Source organism: Furipterus horrens, unplaced genomic scaffold, assembly GCF_987537825.1.
Source record: "Furipterus horrens unplaced genomic scaffold, mFurHor1.1.pri manual_scaffold_1, whole genome shotgun sequence".
In the NCBI taxonomy this organism is placed as follows: Eukaryota; Metazoa; Chordata; class Mammalia; order Chiroptera; family Furipteridae; genus Furipterus; species Furipterus horrens.
The window spans coordinates 209,356,442-209,381,002 of NW_028327171.1; the positions used below are offsets into that span (position 1 = coordinate 209,356,442).

Genomic DNA, 24,561 nt, shown 5'->3' on the forward strand with positions numbered 1-24,561 from the left:
CTCTCTCACATTGATGTGTTTCTTTCTCTCTCTCCTTTCTCCCTCCCCCTCTCTTAAAAAATCAGTAAACATATCCTTGGGTGAGGATTTTCAAAAAGTGAGGGCTGGAGGTGAGAGAGACACATAGAAATCACTGGCTCGTTTGCCCACATGTTCCCAGTTCTCCCTATTCCCAGGGCAGAGAACAGTTACTGATCAAGGCTCAGTTTCTGCTCCCTGGTTTTGCTTCTCTGGGGCCCTTGGCTGTGCTCTGTGAGCTCTTAGATCTGCTATCAAGTCATCCTTTCTAATCTGTAAGAAATGACCTGTATCTGAGATGTAGCTGAGCAGTTTCCTCAGCTCTTTTCCAGCCCTTAGAAGTGTGGGGCCCAAAGGGTTTTTTATTTAAATTTGACCTGTCTCTGCCTGTTCTAGTCAAAGTTGACAAAGCTGCTTTATAATTTTTGTGCTTTTCTTGTGAATCAAATTAGACTCTTTTTTCATTAGACAAAAGACAGAAGCGCAAATTAATTTGAGTCAGGCCTGTCTCTTCTTAGGATTATGATCAAGGGGTTGTGGAACATTTGTTAGATTCTCAAAAGCCAGAGTTCTCAACAAGGTCTCTTATAGCCATACCGTAGTTTGAGTATTACCCCAAGATTACAGTTGACTGGCAATATTCTGCATTCAACCCTTGCCCTGTGGCCAGTTTTCACTTTGAAAACCTTTAGCTACTCAGAGAAGGTGTCATGGCATGGGTGCATTTTACAGCATGTACATCACACAGGTAATAGTCTGGCCATTTTATTGCCAAGTATAACATAGCTTTCCTTTTGTTATCTTCCACTCATAGGGATTTCCTCACCAATTTTCAACCTCCCAACACTCTTCTCAGCATCCTTGAGGCCTCTGTCACCACTGAGTCCTGAAGCCAATGCACAAGGTTTTGATTTTTGTTACAGTAGCACCGACCTGCTGCCACCAGTTTCAGATGTGCACACACGCTAACAAACTACCTCACATTTAGAAACATAAAAGCAATGACCATATTTGTTCCTAATTCTGTAGGTTAGGAATTCAGTAGGGTACAATGGGAATGACATGTCACTGATCAAAAATGTCTTTCCTGTCACTTGAGATGGTTCAAACAGCTGGGGAGAGACTGTTTCAGTTTAACTGGGGTCATATGGTTATGGTTTCCTTTTCATTATTGATTGAGGGTTTTTGTTTGTTTGTTTGTTTGTTTTTTGGTTCTTTCCCCATGGTTATTTGGGGCTTCCTCACAGCATGGAGATCTCAGAGTAGTCAGGCTTCTTTCATGGTGCCTGGCTTTCTTTGGGAGAAGGAGAAAACTATCGTATTCAAGAGGAGAAGAAATAGACTCTGTTTCTTGAGGGATGGACCAGTATGCACACAGAGAAAGAGGGGAAGGTTGGATGGAGCCCTTGCTGAAGATTATCAACCACCGAGTTTCTGCCTTGGGATTGTTCAGACATTTCTCATCATAACTTATAATAAGATAGATGTGACATATAGGAAATCTTTGTATACTTAGGGACATTTTACCCTTATCACATGAAAAACACTCAGGTTTTCTAATATATTCCAATTCTTTCTTTTCAAAATGTTGGTTACAAAACTCTAATTTTATTTTATAACTAATGAGATGAGTAATTAAAAAAAACGGTTCTGATTAAGGTTCCTTACTGTCTATATGTCAAAAGTGAGTATCAATAAAAGTGTAATCCAAATAGTTTGCCAAAAGTTATGCTGCTTGGCTGAGGTCAAGAAGAAGTAATCCATTTCCTAGCTTAAGCCAAGACTTGTTCAGTCCCACTTGACTTCAAAGCCTCATTGGTGACCCTGTTCCATGTCTTCCCTTGTTTCCAGCCGAACTTTGATGTGAGTTCTCTCTTCATATGGTCACCAGATCCAGGAGAAAAACACAGGTCCTACAACTGAAAATCCAATGACCACACTTTCTGAGTCCTGCTGTAACAGACTGAGGGCATCTGCAACTCCCATCCCTTTACAAACACCTTCTTTAAAAAAAGGAACTACTCGCAGATGGCATGGTGGGGCTTGTGACTGTGAAAATAAAAATGTCCCTCAAACCCTTAGAATGGTGAGTTGCAAAAAGAGAGTTGTTGTAAGCGCAATTCTCCTGAAGGTGAGAAATGCGTCTCTCACCTTCTAGAATCACCCAGTGCTAGTATCTCATAGTGTGGACCTTGCTTCCTTCCCTACACTGGACTCTCATTTTCTGCTCTGAATCCCCTCTTTAAGTATACCTTTATAACTGGAGCTGAGTTCAAAGTTATGGTTCCATCATTACAGCCTAGGCTGAGAAGACCTAAAATAATACTTTATGTGATATATAATATAATAAGATCCAAAGAATGCAATCTCAGCTTTTTCCTCTGTTTGAAAAGGTATCACAGTTTGGGGAGGGAGCTGGGGGCTGGGTGAAAAAGGTGAGGGATGAAACAAAGCAAAACAGAACAAAATGAAACAGACTCATACACAGACAACGTCACAGTGATTACCAGAGGGAAAGGGAGACAGGAAAGGGTAAAGGAGGGGTAAGTGAATGGTGACAGAAGGAGACTTGACTTCGAGTAGTGAAGACACAACACAATACACAGATGATGCATTATAGAATTGTACACCTGAAACCTATATAACTTTATTCAGCAATGTCACCCCAATAAATGCAATGAAAAATAAAAAAAATTAAAATATGCACAATGAATACATAAATTATGAGATTTTGAAATTTTTTAAAAAGTAGCTGATAGGGAATTTATAATTCTTTCTTAGTAGTGGTCTGTATAATTTCGGAAAGCCCGTGAAATTCTGGGATTCTGTGACCAGAGACTTTCTAGGAGAGGAAATACCTGTGTTGCATCTCCTTTAATACCTCTTGGGTCAAGAACACCCAGAGATACAATAGCCTGATTTTGAATTACACTGTTTTTTTGTTTTTTTTTTTAAGGAAGGAAAATGTTATTTCAGAAAGCTAGGTTGACAAGGAACATGGTGGATTTCCAAAATTAACTATGAAAGACAGATCATCTTTGCCTGACTGAAAGCCATGCCTAACCTTTGTTCCAGATAGCTCATTTCAAAAATGTCACTTTCTGCTTATTCAATGCTACTGTCAATTATACTATTTTAAGCATTAAAATTTGTGTTCTGGAGCTGTACAGGAACTATTGCTTCTATCTTTGGACCTATTATAAATAATTTGAAATTCATTTAATAGCAATAAAAATCACCTTTATATTATGGTCAATTGTTAAAATTTGCAATGCAATTTTTGTTGTTTTTTATCAGTAGTATTTCAGCATATATATATATATACACACATATATGTATATGTGTATATATATATACTATTTTTAAATACCTTCTAAAGAAATGCTTTTTAAACGTGATTTTTTTCTTTAATTCTTAATTCCCTAGAGTGAGGGTAAAATACAATTAATTATGTGACAATGTTGCTTAAAATTTCAGACTTTGCCTTACACAGGTAAAATGCAAAAGAAAAAAACATAGGACAGTAGAAACACATTTTTATAGCTCCCTAAATTATTTACTCAGTTCCTGGACTAAGGCAAAATCAGATTATAAATGGTGAGTGTAAAGAAAAACCAGTTCATTAGAAAAGAAATTGTATCCTCCTCTGTTTTCCATGAGACTATAAGGAAGGTATGGAATGGGAAGCAGGTGATGTCTGGGGGGAAATGTGTTCTAATACTAAAGGAATGAGCCTGTTTATTCATCCAATCATGTGTAATTTACTCAATATTTTACTCTCTAAATAAGCCTCAATATTCTCATTTCAAATTTGGATCAATACAAAGGAAGAGACCGGGAAACATAAATGTGCTTGAATTGTATGAGTCTGCCTGCATTAGGCACTTTTCAGCACACAGAGGAGGGGGAAGAAACTTGCCTATGTAATAAAGCATTTCCTGGGCAAGGATGGCTGGGGACTTGCTTCAGCTGATGGGCAGCAGAACAGAGTTGAGCAAGGAGTCAAAATGCCAAAGCAAATGACAACAGCAAACAAACAACATCTAGAAAATGGGTCAGAGTACAACAGCAAATGCCTTGGCACAAGTCCAAGGTTGCTGAGTCAGGCCAAGAAGAAGAACCAGAAGGGAGCTCCTGGGTGGGTACCTGGGAAGGGCATCTCTGTATTCAGCTGTAATGTGCTCTCTGTGACTTGGTTTCAGGGGTGAGGAAGTATAAGGGCAAGAGGAAGAGAAATTGCACTTAAAAAACTGGGGAAGAGTTGTATGAATTCTTTGTGTGTGTGTGTGTGTGTGTGCACTCTTTTTCTTTTTCTTAAGTATATTTTATCAATTATGTTGTTACAGTAGTCTCAATTTTTTTCCCCCTTCACTCCCCTCTGCCCAGTACCTCCCTTCCCTCCAGGAATCCAACCCACCTTAGTTCATGTCCATGGTTTGTGAATATAAGTTCTTTGGCTTCACCCTTTCCTATATATGTAATTCTTAAAATAACAAAGCTAGTTAAAGCACTCCAATTCCAAGGAAGAAATTAAAACGAGTGTTCATCACTCAGCTGAGCAAGGTCTTTAAATAGGGCTTAATAAATATACAGTTATCTAAGTCAGTTTGAGCTACCATAACAAACTACCCAAGACTGGGTGGCTTACACAACAGGAATTTATTTTATAGTTGTTTAGGCCAGAAGTCCAAGATCAAGGTGACAGCATGGTGGGTTTCTGGTGAGAACTCTTCCTGGCTCGTAGATGGCCACCTTCTTGATGTGACCTCACATGGTATAGGAACTGAGAGAGAAAACACACTCTCTGGTGTCTTTTCTTGTAAGGGCCTTATCACATCATTATGACAGCTCAACCCCATGGCCCCATATAAACCTAATTATCTCCCAAAGACCCCAGCTCCAAGTACTATACCATTGGGGTTAGAAGTTTAACGTGAACTTGGAGGAACATGATTCAGTCCATTGCGACTGTCAGTTTTGATTATCTCAGAGTCACTATAAGAATGACATATTATGTTTTATTCTCCTTTGTCAGAAAATATCTGTAGTTGGTTTGTCGTTGAAGTATTCTCACAGTACAGATGAGTTCCTTCCGAATGTTTCACCTTAATTCTAACTGTATTGTGTTCCAGAACAGAACCTTCTCTTTCTTCATCATTTTCTAAATAACAAGAGTCTTTAGTTTATTTTTTTCTGTTTCTTTTGCCAAACAAAGTGAATGTAATTTGCTGACATCTTGAATGCAACCCAAGCATTGGTCTTGCTCATTCCAAAGGTCACTTTCTAATCTATGCGTGAAGAAGAATGTTGGCTCCAGGGTTGTCCATGAGCCTGCTGATTTACTGCGTATCATGTCCCTCCCAGCTCTACCGCTTCCTGGGAATCTGAGCTATGGCCTCCCCTCAGTGCTGTTACCTATGCTTGGGTGCAGTTTTTGCCTGTCATGTTTCTCTCCATGCACTTACCCATGTCTAATTTGGAATGTCTGCCTTTAGTGAAAGGTCAAAGGAAACAAAAGTAAATTATAATTTAGGAGAGAGACTAATGAAAATCTTAATTCTAGGAATGATTGTTTCCATATAATAGAATTATCTATCACAGGGACACACGTTAATTTCTGGCTTTAAGTTAACCCTCTATTCACAGAGCACCTCGCTATTCAGACTCCTTCCCTCTGTGGACCCCCTAATCCCATACCACTCAATCCATAGAACCCAATAGTCAGAAGCAAGTATTTTTCCAGAGCATATGTTACTCAGTTTAGAATGATCTGCTGAAGTGGAAGATCAGGAAACAAGCTTCAGAAGAATAGTCTGGGTGGGCATCTGTTCTTGGTCCTGAATTTTTCAAAGTCCCTCCAGAACTAAGTCAATCTTGTTCAAGGATGTATAATTTTACTTTATTTGGGATCAGATTTTTGTATATAATCCGATGACATTTAAATTGTGGAAATTAATATATATAATAGATTAAAAAAACTAATAAAAGATACAGAGAAGAGCTATTTGTCACTGTGGGTACCTCCTAAAGAATGCTCTGGGTGTTTTACACCCCATTAAGTCTCTAGACTTTTTGCTCTTGGCACTAAAAGAAGCCACTGCTATACCCCCTGGAAAATCACATCATGTTTTTCTGAGTTAAAGGAAAAGTGTAGATACATTACCTTCATTTCCAAAAGCTGTTTGGTTGTAGGGAGTAAAATCAACATCGTGGGCACCATGGAATAGAATATTTGGAAGCAGGTATGACCCAGAAAGTGAGCGGGATGGCCACTTCTAGAATATTCAATTGGTTCCTTGTCTCTGAAGGCACGATAGATGTGTAAAGCAGCTGCCTAATCTTTGCTTCTCCTGTAGTAAGTCCCTGTGTCTTAAATATTCTTGTTGGAAAAAGCAAAGGTGATTTCAGGAGTTGCCTGATTTGTGCCTTCACACCCCCCTCCCTTAAGGCTGCAAATTATAGAGGAGCCTTTTATTTTCTTAGTTTTACACCTGGAAACTATGTTGTCAACTTTCATTGTATGCTACCATTTACCACAAGCAACTATATTCTTCCACGTTGCATAGTAATGATAATCACTGTAATCATGTATCAACACAATGAGATAATGAGATAATAACACGACTCCAGTACCTTCACTGTATGTTAAGCAATTAATTTCAGTCACAGACACGCTGCTAGCCTGTTCCACCCCACTGTAGGTGTCAGAAACTTGTGTTCCATCATTAGGACCGAGTGGGGAGGGGGAGAGGGGGAGGCTTCCAGCAGACTGTGGGATATGCTGGTCCACATATCCTTGCATTTCCAAAAATTATTCCTGACGCTCACATGTCATCCTGTGAATTATTCCCTGGCACAACTCTCGATGAGGTTCTCATGGGTCAAGGCAACATATCTAGTCAATTCATTTCAAGATAGCATTTGGGATACCATAAGAAATCTTATGAACAAAAACAAATACACCCTAATCACCAACAGCTGAAGATTTGAAGATGAACTTGTCTAGACTCATACTATTTTCACATTAATTTCTCCTGAAGTATCATATCAGATCCATCTCTACAGAAGTTACTTATCAGAACCAAAGCAGAGACTAAGTTAGCAGACTGAGACATTCTTATGCTAAATGAAAACAAGACATGATTACAGGCAATCGCCACATCATCAAAGGACTCAGCCCTCCTGGCATTTTTGTGACCCTTTGTGCTAACTGAAAGGCTAGCTTTTTTCCCCCTGAGTTTTTCCATCAATTCACAGAGATTAATCTTTATAAAATTTGTAATTTTTTTATCCAACATGTTGTATCTGAGATTTCTATTTAGAAATTATGAGACAAAGGGCCGAATAGTCCTGGTTTTAATGCATTTACCAGTGCTGGATTATTAACATTAGTTTGAGATAAATATTACTGTTGTTCTGTCATCAGGTATTTTTTTTTAACTATGGGAAATAATCGACTTTTGTTTGAATATTAGTCTAAGCCTCAAGGCAGGACTAAAGGAGACTATCCCTCCCATCAAAAGTGTGCAATAGTAAATCCAAGTGCAAATTGTTTTTGAAAACCTTACCATCGGATTCACTGATTTCACGTTACTTTTCTCTTTTTTTAGTTTCAGCCAAACCAAGACCCAACAGTGACGAATATTCAAAGAAGATTCCTCCTCCAAAACCGAAGCGGAACCCAAACACCCAGCTCAGCACATCTTTTGATGAAACGTACATGAAAAAGCATGGGCCCAGGAGGACATCGCTCACGCGTGACTCCTCCCTCTCCCAGGTCAGCAGCCCCGCAGGGGACCCCGAGGAGGAGGAGCCCGTGTACATCGAGATGGTGGGGAACATTCTCCGAGACTTCAGGAGAGAGGATGAAGACCAGAGTGAGGCCGTCTACGAGGAAATGAAATACCCCATTTTTGACGACCTGGGCCAAGACTCCAAATGCGACCTTGACCATCTCAGTGGCTCTTCGCAGTGTGCTACTCCCACGGTGCCTGACTTGGACTTCGCCAAGTCCTCAGTGCCATGTACTCCAAAGGGTTTGCTTTGTGACATCCCCCCGCCCTTTCCTAACCTGCTTTCTCATAGACCCCCACTGCTGGTGTTCCCGCCTGCCCCCGTGCAGTGCTCCCCCAATTCCGACGAGTCTCCGCTCACCCCGCTGGAGGTCACCAAGCTCCCCGTGCTGGAAAACGTGTCCTACCTGAAACAGGCCGGGGCCTCTCCATCCTCGCTGCCCCCTCACAGCTCCAGCCACCCTAAGCTGGACAAGGACCAGAGCGGGGCCCTGGGGTCTGCTGCTGCTGCTTCCGTCCTCTCCTCGTCCCCTCCCCCGCCTTCCACTTTGTACCGAACGCAGTCCCCCCACGGCTACCCGAAGAGTCACTCTGCCTCCCCGTCTCCCGTTAGCATGGGGAGGTCCCTTACGCCCCTCAGCCTCAAGAGGCCTCCCCCCTACGACGCCGTGCATTCGGGCAGCCTCTCAAGGAGCTCTCCATCAGTGCCTCATTCGACCAGCAGGCCAGTGTCGCAGGATGGGAGCAAGATAGTCAATGCCTCGGTCAACACCTACGGGGCGGCTCCCGGCGGCTCCCGGTCCAGGACGCCCACGAGTCCTTTGGAAGAACTAACCAGCCTCTTTACCTCGGGTCGAAGTCTGCTGAGAAAGTCATCCAGCGGCCGCAGGTCGAAGGAACCCGCAGAGAGTAAGTGTGCGGGTGCGCGCTAGCCCGGTGGGTCCGTGTGTGCCTTCCAACTGCGCGAAGCTCGTGTGCGCACAGAATGCACGTAGGTAGTGCATAACCATTAGACCGTTTAGTTGAAACCTCAAAAGGTGTTATATTTCTTCCACCGTGCTAAAGAACATAGTGTGATCTAAAAGCAAAAGTGAACGCCTACCTGCACGATATATCCTATCCATTAAAAATGAAAAAAAAAATTTTTTTTTAATAAAATGGAAAGTCTAACCAAGAAAATAGACACTAAAATTTTTAGGTAACTACCTTGATTTAGAGGGAGAAATTATACATTCGAACATAGAATTGATAAATGTTACATTTATCTTATATTAAAAGCCTGCTTGAGCTAATCTGTGTTAGAAAACCTTTGTGGGAAAGATAGCAATTCAAATGGAATTTAGTACTTTTTTTATTCTAACATAATGAATGACTCGCTGCATACTCTCTATTTTTATATTCTGAGCTTCACTCTAAACTAGAATAGGTTCATTGTTTCCCTTTTAAATCCACAGTAATTAGCATCTTATTCCTGTGGTAGCATCCATATATAAACTAGGGGAAAAGCACTAAGGGATAAATAGGTAGTAAATATTATATTTACTACTGAATTTCAAAGACCAGGAAATGATTGCATCTGAATCTCTAATCCCTTCATGAGCTCCAAATCACTCCATAAGTGTATAGTAAAGTCAAAACAGATCCAGTTTTCTCAATGCCCATTTCATTAAATTATACTGCTTTCCCTTATTTAAAAATGCCTTAGGCAACTAGGATGATAATTTATCATTTAAACCTCAAATGATCCCAACACAGGATTTGGTTTTTATCTATTCATACAGTCATGTAAAACCTTCCCTAAAGCAAAAGAAATCCTTAATAATTTTGATGACGAAGATGATGGCACTCTTTAGATAATTAATATTCATTGGTAGTTATAAACCACTTATCTTGCCTATTTGTATTTTTCTTTTTTTTTTTACCCGGAGAGATTTATGAAAGCATTGGCTGCTAAAATAATCTCCCCTCAAAAAACAAAAAACAAAAAAAACCCAAAACAAACCACATTTCATTTACCTGACTAAAAGGCAACTATTTGTAATAAATATGTTAGACATGTCTGGAGTTAAATATACCCATACATGCATACATCCAATTATTTTAAAAATTGAATTAAAAAGTAGGAGCAACCTATTTCTAGAACATTGATTCTCAGCTAGGGCAGTTTTGCCCCCAGGGACATTTGGCAATATCTGGAGACATTTTTGGTTGTCAGAACAGGGTATGCTACTGAAATCCTGTTGGTAGGGGCAAAAGATACTGCTTAACAGCCCACAATGCACAGGACAACCCACCATATCACACACACACACACACACACACACACACACACACACATCAATAATGTCAGGTTTGGGAAAAGCTGATATATATATATATATATATTAAATTTAAAGTTTTTTCCACAGATGATTAATTCAGTTTAAACACAGATCAGATAAGGTTTCTGGAATAAAGTGGAGAAAAACATTTTAAAGAAAAATCTTTTACTTTCAAATACATCATGGTGAAATTCATAGATGTTTCATCCTAGACTTGGGGAAAGTATTGGGTTTTTTCCTTACCTACCCATTTCTTTGGATGATCCTCCCCAGCTCCAGCTGGCAGCTATACCAATTAGCTAGAAAAAGGATATGCAGAAGAAATGATTAACTAATGAAGCTATTTCAAGAAAAATCCATCTGTTAGGATCAGTCTATGTGCTGTATGTCACAGGCTTCTCCATTTGACTCCAAAAATGAGCTTTGTGTGCTTCTAAAACAAAGCTTGTATATGGAAAAGTGATCCAGGTTCTTTAAAGTTTTTAGGTATCTGAGGACTGAGTTTCTTCTCATGTGCCAACTCTTCAGAGAGAGGGCACACCCTGAGTTAGTTTAAATTCAACTTGTATTTTACATAAATGGTAGGGAGGGAAAATGTTGGTAGCACCAATAAATCACCTAATGCTTTTTACTTTTTACTTTGGAAGAAAATAGACACTATCAGATGCTAACAAAATCATAGGAGCTCTCAGAATCTTTCTGTAATCCAAAAGGTAGATCCAGAATTGTTGATAATTAAGAGTTGACCTACAATTACTATTGCTGCATGCTCAGTGATACAATTCTCCCCTTCGCTCTTGCCAGATAGGGTTTGTAGGCGTCTGCTGACACTGTAGGGACAGAATAAGTCATGACTCCTGAGTCTCACGTGGTATTATTTTACATTTCAGGAATAAAAGTAAGACTGGTATTTCTATTCTCCATACCCCTCTGGCTTTACTGGAAATGTCAATTTTGGTAATTTTCTAGTATCCAATTTAAAGCACATTTACTCTTATTTTAATTTTTAAAAATCTATGTCAAATACAATTTATGCCTTCTACTCTTATTCTAAATAATCTTTAAAAGATGCACCTAATTTAATAATTTCATATCTTAAAAGTCTACAGTTTTTGATGGGCACAGGGCAACAAGAAGAGATAAAATAATAAGGGTAAACTGTTAATTTTATTTCACGTTATAATTTTCTAAATATGGTCTTCAACATTAACAATTCAAAGAAGCATTTTTTTCCCTAGTTGATGGGACATTATAATGCTGCTTGACTTTATATGAGGACACTGGAAAATATCTCTAATGATAATAATTTTGATTTGGTTATTATTTTTTTTTTTTAATTTGAGCAGAGAGATGGAGGACATGGGGCAGATCAGAAACGATTGACTTGTACTTTATTGCTGTAAATTTTTGTGTGTACATGGGAAGTAGGTGACGTGCAAACATGTTTTTTTTACAGTGAATTTGGAGATTCAACTGATCATTTTCTACCTATAATTTTTATCTTTCTTTTCCATGGTTTTATTTTATACACCCCTTGATTAGAATTTTTAAAACACCTAGGTCATGAATGAGGCTAAAGAAGGAGCAAGGAAAGAAATGATGTAGGCCCCTGAAGGGGGTACTGTCACGAAGAAAGGCAGCACGGTGGGCTGGCGTTGGCAGAGCCTTGTCATTCTTTACAATATTCCACACTAATGGAGATACCGAGTTTTCTGCTGTTAGGTTGCATTCTCAACCTTTGAAAACAACACTCCCACTTTGGATGTTTAGGTGTCATCTTTTTACAATGATAGATATAAATGGGTTTTATGGGTGTGATGAAATAAAGTTGGGAATCAGATGTAACCTTTGCCTTTCTATTCACTTTGTTAAAAAACACAGAAACAGCATCCCCCCAAAACATGCAAACAGACCAAACCAAACCAAAAACCTACCCCCACACTCCCCACCACACACAAACACACGCATTTTTTTCCTTTTTAAGTCACTTGAGGTCCAATAATGCCTGAAATATCAGGCCCTGTTGGGGAAGCAACTGATCAAACTTAATTTTACTAACTGAGATATTAAAATAATTTTAATTTAGAAGGAATTACTTTGGAAGAATTTTTTTAATTAATTAATTAATTAATTAATTAATTAATTTATTTATTTATTTATTTATTTATTATCCCACTTTTAGGGAAAAGAGAAGGCTATCCTAACATAAGCTAGTTATCTTCATAATTCAGAGCCATCATTGTGATCCTCATTGTGTGTCTACTATGTGCTAACGCACATAAAGTGTTTAACAAGGTGATCTGAACAGGAAGGCTTCACACAGTGGTGACTATCATCGTCCTTGGTCATTTGTAATAGCAGTGACATAGTATTGATAGCTTGATTATTATGATAATAGGGGTAGACAATGATGATAATAGGAGTAGGAGTACTCAGGATCTATTAGAGATTGTCAAGCTGATTAGCCCTCCACTTCTATATCATTTAAATTCACTTAAATTCTTATGTCTGCCTCTTGTGGCTTTCCTGCCTCCTTCCTTTTCCTCCAGTCACTTTATTGATGCACACGGCCTTCCCTACCCCTCCACTGCCCCTCTTAGTCTCTTTTGAGTCTCTTCCTCATTGTGTTGTCACATCGTGAATCAATTGTGGATCAAGAAACCAGATACCCGAACTTGTCTGAAGAGACTTTCATCTAATTTCAGTATTTGACCTTCAGTATAGGGACTTTGTGACCTTTACTTTCAAAGACCATTCTCACCCCTTTACTAAGTCTTGAATGATATCCTTGGATTCATATCTAAGATGGTTAGAAATATCAACTTTCCAAAAACTGATCTGTCCTGGAAAACATGAATGTTATTTTATTTTAAGAGAATCCACAGCTATTGTTTAGCTTATTAAAAATAGTATTTTTGAGTAAAATTCAGCAAACAGAAGAAGTTAGGAATTTATCTTCACTCCTTTTCATTCCTGAGAAAGTAAGGGCTCACAAAGAGTGGGTAGGAAAAGAGTAGGTATAGTTCTCCTTTGATACCAAAATCTGAGGATGCTCAAGTCCCTTATATAGTAATGGTGTAGTATTTGCATGTAACCTATGAATACTCTTTTTTTTAAATATATATTTTTAAATTATTTATTTGTTTGTTTGTTTATTTATTTTATTTTATTTTTAGAGAGAGGGGAAAGGAGAAAGAGAGGGAGAGAAACATCACTGTATGGTTGCCTCTCACTCACGCCCCCAACTGGGGACCTGACGTGCAACCTAGTAATGTGCCCTGACTGGGAATCGAACCAGCGACACTTGGCTCACAGGCCGATGCTCAATCCACTGAGCCACAGCAGCCAGGGCTTGAATATTCTCATGTATATTTAAAACCATCTCCAGATTATTTGTAATACCTAATACAGAGTGGGGCAAAAGTGGGTTTACAGTTCTTCATATGGAAAATAACCCAATAATTAATAAATAATAATACTAGAATAAACTCTGTTTCACATATCACTATAAACTACTTTTGCCCACCCTGTATAATGTAAATGGTATATAAATAATTGTTATACCATTTAGGGAATAATGACAAGAAAAAAAGGCTGTACATTTTCAGTATAGACATAATCATCACAGACCCAACTATGTAATAGACATCAGCAACATCCTTTTCTGAATATTTTTGAATATGTGGATGGGGAACCCATGGACACAGAGGGTCAACTCTGCAGAGAAACCAAAGGGAAGAGTGAGGGTAGAACTCTATTCCTCTCAGTTGCTGTGGAGAATGGGCGAGCCCTCAGCCTGTGATGCCCACTGGCAAGCAAGTGGACTTTGGGCAGAACTTCTATGTGCATGGTAACTTGGAGTTACCTGGCCAGGGGCCAGGGCTGGATCTCCAGCCTCTGGGACACTGGGATTCTTTGAAGGCATTTGGGACTTGAGCTATACCCAGAACACCTGAAGTTATCTCAGAGGATATTATGAGGAGGATTCCAGAAGAATTGACAAGACCAAGGCCTGTAGGCTCTGTTAAAAGTCACCTCAAGTTTGCTGGTTGTCTCCCTGCTCAAGGTCCCACACTGTGATCTCAGCCTGGTTTCTGCTTTAGCAGGCTCCTTCCAGTACTCAGAAGGAAAATGGAGCCAAGTCTTGGGTTAAGATAATGTTCCCTGGCCGGGACCATGGGAATGTATTCAGGCTCCAGAGAAAGTCCTCAGGCTATTCAAAGCATGGTAGGCAAAAGACATAAAAAACTTAGTGATCCACACACTCCCAGCGGCATATTCACTTGGATATTGTTAAAATATAGATCCTGGGGCCTTATCATAGACCATTCAGTGAGAAATTTGGGGGATTAGGCACGGGTTGTTGACTATTTAATAACAATCCTAATAATATTTATGCTTCCCATTATCAATAACTCAGGGACATATGGTTAAATATTATCAATATAATTTACCTGTGTTTAAAAGAAATCTATAACTTTACTTCTATCTAACAAAGTCAAAAATAGAATTTATATTAAGAGAAAAGAGAGGGGAGAAAGTAATCTACAGACAGGTTGACATGATCAATGTTTTCCTTTCCTTAAGTAAGTTACTGATTGGGTGGCAGCTTGCAGAGAAGGCAGTTAGGGTCATCTGAATGGATGAATGGGGAAAACAGTTTTCATTTCTTACAGATTCTCCCAGAGACCTTGAGGGTTTAACAGTGGAGCATGTGATGGACAATCTGTGAATAATGTCCGTTCTTGTTCTTTGTTAGAACCTCCGTCGTAGGCATGCCAGGCCTGTGCCCTGTCCTATCTCCATATTCCTCCTCAGCAGTCAAATTTGAGAACTGGTAAGGGCTGTTTCAGGCAGGGGGCAGACTAGCCAGCACAGAAGGAGGTCCCCAGATGGGACCATGACTCAGAACAAAGGTGTGCTATCTAGAGAGGACACCCAGTCACATGATCTAGTCAAGGTAGGAGAGTGGAGAGAACACTGTGACACAAAGGTCAGACAAGAGAATGGGAGTCTTTCTTGTGGGACACTGGAAGTTGGGGAGGGGAGGCATTAGGAGGGTAATGAGGAGGTCTAGCTGTCCTGACTGGGCCCACGATCTTGGGATTTAGAGCTGGCAAAGCGAATGGGGGAATAAAGTGATGAGGTTCTTGGAAAACGACATCATTTGTCTCAGAAATGATGCCAAGACCAACTAAGCCCAAGATAGGATACATCAAAGAAGCAAGAATTGAGAACCTGGGGAAAGAGTGCCATATCCAATCTTTTCCTTGCAAATGCTTCCAGAATAATAGTAGCACATACTTACTCTAATGCCATTTACTCTGTATCAGACACTGTCCTGAGCATTTTACAGGTATCCAGTCCTCAAAGCACTACATCAAGGCAAGTAAAGTTAACATTGTCATTTTAAAAATGGAAGAAACTGAGGTACAACTTTCCCAGAGTCACATAGGTTGTAAAATTGGGACTTGAACCCAGTTTATTTAGCTCCAGAGTTTCTGGTCTTAATGATATTTTATCTGCACTTAGCTAATCTCCCCAACTTTTTTCTCTTCCTTATTGCCATTAACATGTAGTAGTTATGATCAAAACTCTAAGGATTCATAGGGTTATCATTTCCAGGACCATCTGTTTAATAAGAGGAAGCTGAATTTGTGCCTAAATGACCTGGACCACTTAATGGTTGTCATCCATTTAGGAAGGGGGTGGAAAACATTTCAGCATCCTTTCAAATTCATTCTGGAATATTCTAGTCACTGCCCTGGGCTCTTCTGTAACCCCGGGGTTCTGAGCTACTCCTGATGACATGTGGTATGCCTGGTGGGCCTTGGAATCACCTAAATGACCTAGGAAAAGGGACTGAGTGCTCGCCTCGGTGGCTCCACGCCTAACCTAAGGATGCATGTGTACATTTCCCTGACCTGTGAGATTTCAGTACTGACCTACCAACTAAATGATTTTACCTCCAGGATGTAGGGTTTTTACCCTCAGCTACTGGCATTTTGTTCATAAGTATGCAGTAGCTTAATGGTTTGTCGCTACCCCAGGGGGGAAAAAACATTCCATGGATCAAAAACCTCCTGCCAATAGCAATGAAGGCTCTAGCGTCACTAACATAGAAACCGGTCTAGTAACACAAACCAAAACTCCAAAAGAGCCCTGTGCAAAATGCTTTTGAGCACTGCCTCTTTGGTCTTTAGATTTGTGTTCATGGGTCATTGACAGAATCAGGCACTTATCTTTAAAATTAAAAATAAATACAGCGATGGCCAGAGAGATGGGGGGTCTGGGGGTTGGGTGGTGGTGGGCTAAGCCGAGGAAAATGGGGATGTCTACCATAGTATCAACAATAAAAGTAAAGTTAAAAAAATAAACACGGTTCTAACAGAACACCCTGACCCATATAATTATTATTATTTTTAAAACTAAAGAAATTTCTTTCAGGTTGGTGAGGTTCACTAGAGTATAAGTCAAATCCCTTGATTTTGAAAATGCACGCGACTTCTTGGTTAATTGGGACCATGACATTGTCTGTTTTCCTCATTCAGTTTCTCCTAGGATTGAAATATAGAATCACTGAAGAAGACATAATTTCATAAATAATTGCTCACCTTTCTGGGACTAGATGGCAGCTGTCTTTGATTGATGCAGGCAGACGTGTTTATCCTGTGTGTTTATATTCTCTGGCTGCTGAACCTTTAAGTGCAGTCGCTTGTCAGCAATTTAATCAGCAATTCTCTCCATTAAGAAGCCTTAGATTTATAAAATGCAGAAGCATTTTCAATTCAGAAATAAAGCTACAACAGTCTTTTTTTTTTTTTTTTAATCAAGGTTGCCTCAGTTGTATTTAATTTTACACACATGAAATATACCAGGGCATATTTCTTTCCCTCCTGTTGAAAAGCTCAAACAGAAAATGCAATTTCTGATTTGTGTTCAATATTATGTGTATACCACTTGACATCCATAAGTAAGAAAATACTAGGTATAAGTAGGGGCTCCTATTGGACATATTATACTCTCATATGTCTGTCCTACATTCTAACTAAATGGGATCTAGAAGACTAGGACAGAGGCTGGCTATCCCAAGAGGTGGCTTTCATCTTGGCTTAACCACTCAAAAGCTTTGAGACTTTGGATTAGTTGATTCATTTCTTCATGCCTCCGTTTTCTCACTTTTCAAATGAAAATATTAGTTGTTAAAACTGTGAGTCTCTTCTGGCTGTGGCTGATGCTTCTTGGATTACTGGGTGATCCGGAGATCCCCAAATAAATGATCCACTTCCTACCCCTCAGGCTTCCTGACTGTTTTTCTCTTTTGTTGAAAGGACTTCCCCAGTAACCCCATAAAACAAAATCTAATTCTTAGATCCCTGTGGAGAACTTATTTGCTGTTCTGTAGATGTTTTCTGTTTTTGTTTTTTAATGCTATTGTCTACGAGTAATCTCTCCTTCAAATTCTGAGCACACTTTGTAATGGTATGTGCCTTACAAAGTTTTTCTGTCCTATTCACCATTAATTAAGATAAATGGCCAGGGAAGACAAAGACCATACCTATTTATTAGTATTTTCTTTCATGTGACACCTGGCCCAAAGCTAGGTTTCTTAAAGTTGATACATGATAATTATTTATGGAACTTGTTGAATTAATAGGCATAGTGGCTTGAGAGGGCTAGTGAACTTGAGGAAGCAAAAGCCACAAGAGAAATGTTTGACCATTAAACGAAAAAATAAACCAAAAAAAAGAAAGAAAAGAAAAAAAAAAAAAACAGATTCTATAACTTAGAAAACGCTACAATGAAAAAATTCAGATCTATGACTTAGAAAAGTTCACACTGAAATCGATATAGTTATTCAGCCAAAAACAAACTATACTGAATGCTAAATTCATTGTTTGTATTGTCAGTGTCTTATTTTAAAAAATGCCCATTCCATTGTAGGCAGATTTATTAGGGAATAGATATAAATAATATAGCCCAAAGCATTTAAACATGGACCGTTTTGTAGATGTTAAATTGTCATCAGTTTCTGTAAAAGTGATTGAGCTATGAAAATTGATCATTTCTCAACGTTTAAAGATAAAAGATGAATTTTTAAAGAATATAACAGAAACCAACATTTTAAAGAAAGAATTCCAACCTGATTGACAGTATTCATTACTGAACTCTATTAGCAAAGAGAGCGAAAAACCTATTCAACTAAGACACTTAATGTCTTTGGTAGAAAGGCATTGCATACACCCAGGAAGCTATTGTTATGTGACTGGTGGTCTAAAGTACGTGTATTTGCAGGTAAAAATGGGTTTAAGTTATAAAACATTTGAAAAGACTTTTTTAACTCTCAAAAATTTTATTTTTCAGGACTCAGTAAATGGGTGGCAATTCCAAATTTAATGAGTGTCCGGAGTGGTGTATAGTGTTTCTCGGTTGAAGTAAACTCATAATTGTTGTGAGCTGATGGGAGCTAGGTTAATTAAATGTTTCACTCCTGGTAGACTAACCTATCACCTGGAGAACCTGTGCTATTGCTATTCCCAAATGAAAGGAGTAAAAATATTAAAGAGAATCTGAGAGAGGAGGAGGGAGCGACAATAACATGGATTTCAAAACAGGATATCCTTTCCAGCCACTTAGACCCCGAGCTGAGAATTTACAAGAAGTATTTTAAATCCAGATGTCTAATACTACCTGACAATTGATGGTGGAAGGAAAACTTCCTCCTACATTTTCTTCTGGTAAACTTCCAGTTACATTCAATAAAATAGCACTTTTCTCTTTCTTTTTTGCATCAGTTCTTTTGTCATAAATTTCAATGATAAAATTAAGTAAAGAAAGAAAAAAACAGACAGAAAACAATGAGTAGAAAGAGTCGGCAGGTAGAGGATGGGGGAATTTATGTATTGTTGAACCCTAGGCCCAAACATAAGGCTAGGGGTGGTAATTTTAACGTAGTTTTGTTCCTGTGACACAAATAAGAAATCGAAGTTCCCAAGAACTAGAAAGCTGGGAAAGGATTGAGATATCAACAGCTTCTAACAAAATGATCAGAGCTGAAGTGAAGCATTGCTCTCTTTAAGTTATCATATTCTGAATATCTGAATTGCCTCTATATTTATAATCTAGTTTCACTCTTCCACCAATTGGTTATTAACCCCTTACCAGTGATAAATGACAAGAGATATAAGTCAAAGTGATGAGCTTTTTGTCAATTTGGTCAAAGAGAAATTTCAAACCTAAAAAAATAACAACAGATTGCCTCACAGTGGTCCTTCTTTGTTGATTGATGATCTCATGTTAAGCCTGCAGAATGCACTTTGGCTTCTAAACCAAGCTATGTAAATTATCATTTAATGTAAACTGTAATAGTGTTGCCCATTGATGTTTCAGCAAAAACAGCTTGACTTGACATCCAGCCATGATTCTCCATTTTTCTTTAATGGCCAAACCACTGACGTGAATTATTTTGGACCTGCTGCCTCCATGTCTTGTCCCTCATTTCATCTTTACTTTCCTGCAACCCAGCTTCTTCTTCCGCTCACTCCAGAGTCACTCAGGGCTCCCTGATCGGTCTTTGATCCTGGTCCCTTCTCATTCTTGATTGTCTTAAACATCACAGAATGGCTGACATTGTTGGTTACTCTATCTGAAGACACTTCTCTTGGTTTCCCGCACTATGACACACTCATTAGTAATTTTCTTCGGACTCTGCCCTGCTTCCTTTTGAGGAGCTCTGCTCCATCATTTATATATATAAGAAAAGCTCTTCTAACAACACATCTGATATAGAGCAGTGAAGAGTATTTAAATGTTTGCCTCCCCAACTAAATTGTCAGTATATAATACTGAGTCTTTTTATCGCAGCCACTAGCATATTTTCTGGCACAAAGCCCACTGAATATGTGTTCCCTGAATGATCAAACACTGATTAAAATGGATAAGTGTGCATCTACCTTTCACAATTAAATGGCAAGTTTTAGGGAGAAGAGACTATATATTTATTAAGTGCTTATAGCCTCTATGACTGTGTTTTGCATAATGAACTTATATGTGTGGACTTATTGATTTTACCAAAGCTAACAGTTTACTAATAGCAAAGGCTAATAGAACTATCCTGATTTCCAAATATTGAAAATAATCTGAGTTTTGTACAGGAAGCCAAGATCAACTCTAGTTAAGATGTTTCAGAACTAAACAGTCCAGGAATATCAATGGAGAACTCAGGTTTAGAGGATTTTTATATAAAATCATCAGAAGAGAAAACAATCTTGTTACTGATTGGGGAACCCAGACAGCACTCAGCAAGAAAATGAGAGCACATATTCATAATCTAATATAAATATATCATAAAGGAATTAAAGTAGAGTCCATTGAAAATAACATGGCACAGATTTTCATTTGATGGTTCTGGAAGCAATGCTAAGATATTACGTTAGAGAGAGAAATTAGCGGCTATATCATACGCGGTGTTGAGTATGGTCCTTCCACTGTTTAATTTGCAGAAGATGATCAGGAGACTAAAAATGTACTGTCATTTCTATACCTTTGTTTTTAAACATTTCTTTGTTTGACCATCTTAAAAAATAATCTCATTGTAATCGAAGGTAGATTGGGGAGTCGCTGGAGGGATATGTACAGAAAACAAACATGGAAGTCAAATGTCCTTGGGTCCAAAGATGTATTTGCCTTTGAAGAGCTGTGCTTCTAGGGCAAGGCAGACTCTCCAAGTCTCAGCTGTTTTATTTTCATACTTACCTCACACAGCTGCTGTAACCAATTAAAGAATAGAGCATATAGGAAGAGCCCTTGTAAAATGTAAATCGCTAGGCAGTTCTCAGGGGTGACTGACTTTTAGGTATTTGTCGAAAGAATAAATATTGTATTAAAAATGAAGTAAGGTCAAAGGGAATTACATTTTGAGAGAGGTTGCATATTGCCTGCAGAACGCTCTTCAGTGAGGCTTGCTGGAAGGATCTGACATCTTAAGTGGGTTATCCAGTAGCTGGTGTGAGGGGCATGAAGCATTCATGAGAACGCAGGCCGCTCTCCGTCCCCATGGGAGGCAGGCAGGCTGTTTTAAGGTTGCTGGATGATGTCTGAGCGTTGAAGGGAAGAGACATCACACCTAACGAAGCCCAGCTGCCCTTTCTGTGCCAAAAGCAGCTCTGGGAACAGAGATGCCTTCCTCATTGTGCAAAGGGTGGACGGCATTACAACGTAATTATGGAAGGTAAGACATCAGACATCGGCAGAAGAGAAAACTCAATAGAACTGGGCTGATGTGTTTTCCAAATGTAATGACTATTTTTATCTTTTGATTACAAATGCTTTATGTTTTAACTAAGAGCTTCCAAAATGGTTAACCAATGAATAAGGTAGAAACTAATAAGACCCAAAGTACCTACTATAAAAAAAAAAAAATAGTATGCAGATAGAAGGAGGTGAAAAGGGTAATTTGTGAAGGATTGCCTCTAATCAGATTCAAAGAGAATAGCTTTTCCTTCTAAAGTGGTTGCTCATCATGAGAAAAATATTTAAGTTAGCATTTGAAAAAAACAATATAGTTAATGGCAACAAACACTGAAAGTTTGTATAAAAACCTGTGCAACCAGAGATACAGAAAGAATGCTAACCTCCTCCATAATGATTAACTAGTACAAGAGGTCAGGGGTGACTTGACCGTCCATAATATTGCTCATAAATGAAAGGTTACAGACACAGAAACAGCCGTTGAAATACTTCGTTGTCAATTTTCTCATTTTGTGTTAACTTTCATGGCCTTCCTAGTCAAGTCTTTATCCAGATGCTAATTAAGCAGAGGTTTGCTTTGCACATCAAAGTTTAATATTCACCCCTCATAGTTAAATGAAATCCGCAACACGAGGCTTCCCCGATTGAAAGCGGTCCTGACCTACTTCCCTGAGAAATCAATGGAAGACTTACAAAGCCTCACAAGAAGCTGACATTTAAGGCCAGCTCCTAATTCATGTTGGTGCAAAATGTGTTTCCCTGCACTTCAGCAGTCTTTCTTTCTTTATGAATTTTAAACGTGCTTCTGAGAATACAGAAGTCTGCGGAAGCTGTGGAGCCAGATGAGGAAAGCCACCCTGCGTGCTGTGTCCCTGAGGGGTTTGGAAGCCCCCGTGTCAGCTCCATTCATAGTGGCTTCCAATTTACAGCAGGCCCTAGGTCTGAAGCCGAGGACAGTAAAGGACGGCCTAAAAGGCACCCACTTGCATTTAAATATCATCTACAGAGAAACAGAATGGAATCTATCAGAAAAAAGTTTTCAGACACCTGGGCTCCAAGGCCTTTGAAAGTAAGAACAACTAGTATATGGCAAACCTTTCTGAAGGCTTATATGTCAGGGAGCTGAATTGTAGGGCATGACATAAGAACGCAAACAAAATCAACTAGGCAGGGGGTCATTATGGCAGCGGGGCATGCTGGGTCTCAGGCTGGGGAGGGGTTCCTGTTAAAGAGCAAGTATGTTTCCTTCGGGTGGTAATTTGCAGCCACATGGAGGGGTTCGTGTCAAACCTGGTGGAAATGGAGGGTCAGCCCTATGCTAAATTCGAGAATACTGAGCTACTGTAGGGTGAGCCTGTAAGATTAATGGAGGAAGTACTGTTCAGTGTACAAATCATTTACTTCCTGGGCTAAGTTTATTTCCAATTACTTTATTCTTTTTGATGCTATGAATACATAAATATCTCAACTATGAATGTGCAAACATTCAGTCTTTTATTCATTCAGTGAACGCTGATAAAATGCCTACTGTGCGCCAGGTACTATTCCAGGTGCTAGAATGTTTATTTTGAAATGTTGGTCAAGAATTCAAATGAAGATGAGAGTTACATTTATTAATATAGAGAGCACCATCCGAGGCAAGGCTTGGTGGCCAAAAATATTACTACAAAGATGTAGATAGTAAAGAAGATGGGCAGATTGAGAACTGAGCATTTTAGGCAGGTATTCTGTTTCTCTTTCTCCCTTGCCTCTGTACTGTGCCCTTCCCGCCCTCCTGGCATGTGACACCATATCGTCTTAGGCTCTGCAGTTCACAAAGCCTGGGCATCCAGGATTTACCCCAGCGGCCTGCTTTGGGACCCTTAGGAAATGACTGTTTTTTGTTTGAGGCATAATCAGAGCTTCATCTAGGACATCTTGTATTACAGCAGTGATCTCTCTTCATCCCTCTATTTTTTATACCTTTCTTCCTATTCTTTAACCCATTTTTAACCCATTTGCCTAATGCAAAACAATGGATATTACAATTCTCCATGGCCTTATTCATCCTTCAGATTGATTTTGCCGCAAAGAAGTACGTTACCAGATAGCTTATGAAACAAGGTATCATGGTAATAAAAAGTCTCAGTGATGTCAGTAATAAGAAATACCATTTAATTCAGGTCTTGGTTTTGTTTTTCATTTAATTTACAAAAAATTTAAAAAATGAAAAACGTCTTTATACCTGAGTCACATTGTGTGTCTATGAAAGACAATGGGGAAAAAAAAGAGAGAGAGAGAGAGAGAGAATGAGAGGAATCAAAACCAGGGGACAAGGGGCATGCACCTAACATAAAAGGAAGCTGAAAAAATCACAACAAAAGAAAAAAAAGGGAAAGAGGAAGGGATAAGTGAATAATATTGCTCCATAAAATTTCCAAGAGGAGAACTTGTATGTTACCTTCCTTGGCTCCAAAGAAAACAGTGGAGAATAACATCATTGACCCCCTAATCTTTGTTCTTAGACCATGATTCACATAGTAGGAGCTCAATAAATATTTGCTAGACCTTAGAAATAGTCCTGTTTAACTCCTTCACAGTTACAAACTTAAATCCAAAGAACTTCAATTACTTGAGCAAAAATATAATGTTGTGGAGAAGCACAGTCTGAAATGAGTTCTAGCTCTTCTAAGTAAGTCCCTTCTAAATGTTGATATCAACAGTTAAATGTATTTCTATTGGTTTTGCCTATATCCCTACTTGATCTTCTTGACTAACCATTTAAAATACCATTTTGACCCTGGCTGGTGTGGCTCAGTGTATTGATCATTGTCCCGAGAACCTAAAGGTCCCTGGTTTGATTCTTGGCTAGGTTCCCAGTTAGGAGTGTGCAAGAGGCAATGAATCGATGTTTCTCTCCTTCTCTTTTTCCCTCCATTTTCCTCTCTCTAAAAATAAATAAATAAAATCTTTTAAAAAATAAATAAAATACCATTTTGAGGGAAAAAATGTCAAACCTCGTTCATTGGAAAGTTTACCCTAACAAGTGTTGTTTTCCACTTTCAAGTTTATAGGAATATTTTCCCCGAGAATATTATAAAATTTTTTCCAGATTTGCCAGTGAAAAATATCAAAACACCGTTTCTTTCTCTAACCATATTTATCTAGAAAACCGGTGAATTAAAATCATGAAGAAATGT

The 24,561-nt window shown here is 38.9% G+C and overlaps 1 protein-coding gene across 1 annotated transcript in view; it reads left to right on the top strand.

Moving 5' to 3' along the window:
- NYAP2 (neuronal tyrosine-phosphorylated phosphoinositide-3-kinase adaptor 2) overlaps positions 1-24,561 on the top strand; it is a 212,275-nt gene that overhangs the window by 126,385 nt on the left and 61,329 nt on the right. The window contains exon 3 of the mRNA XM_090269185.1: positions 7,629-8,720. Within this exon, the coding sequence (XP_090125311.1) occupies positions 7,629-8,720 (1,092 nt within the window). The remainder of the gene's footprint in view (positions 1-7,628; positions 8,721-24,561) is intronic.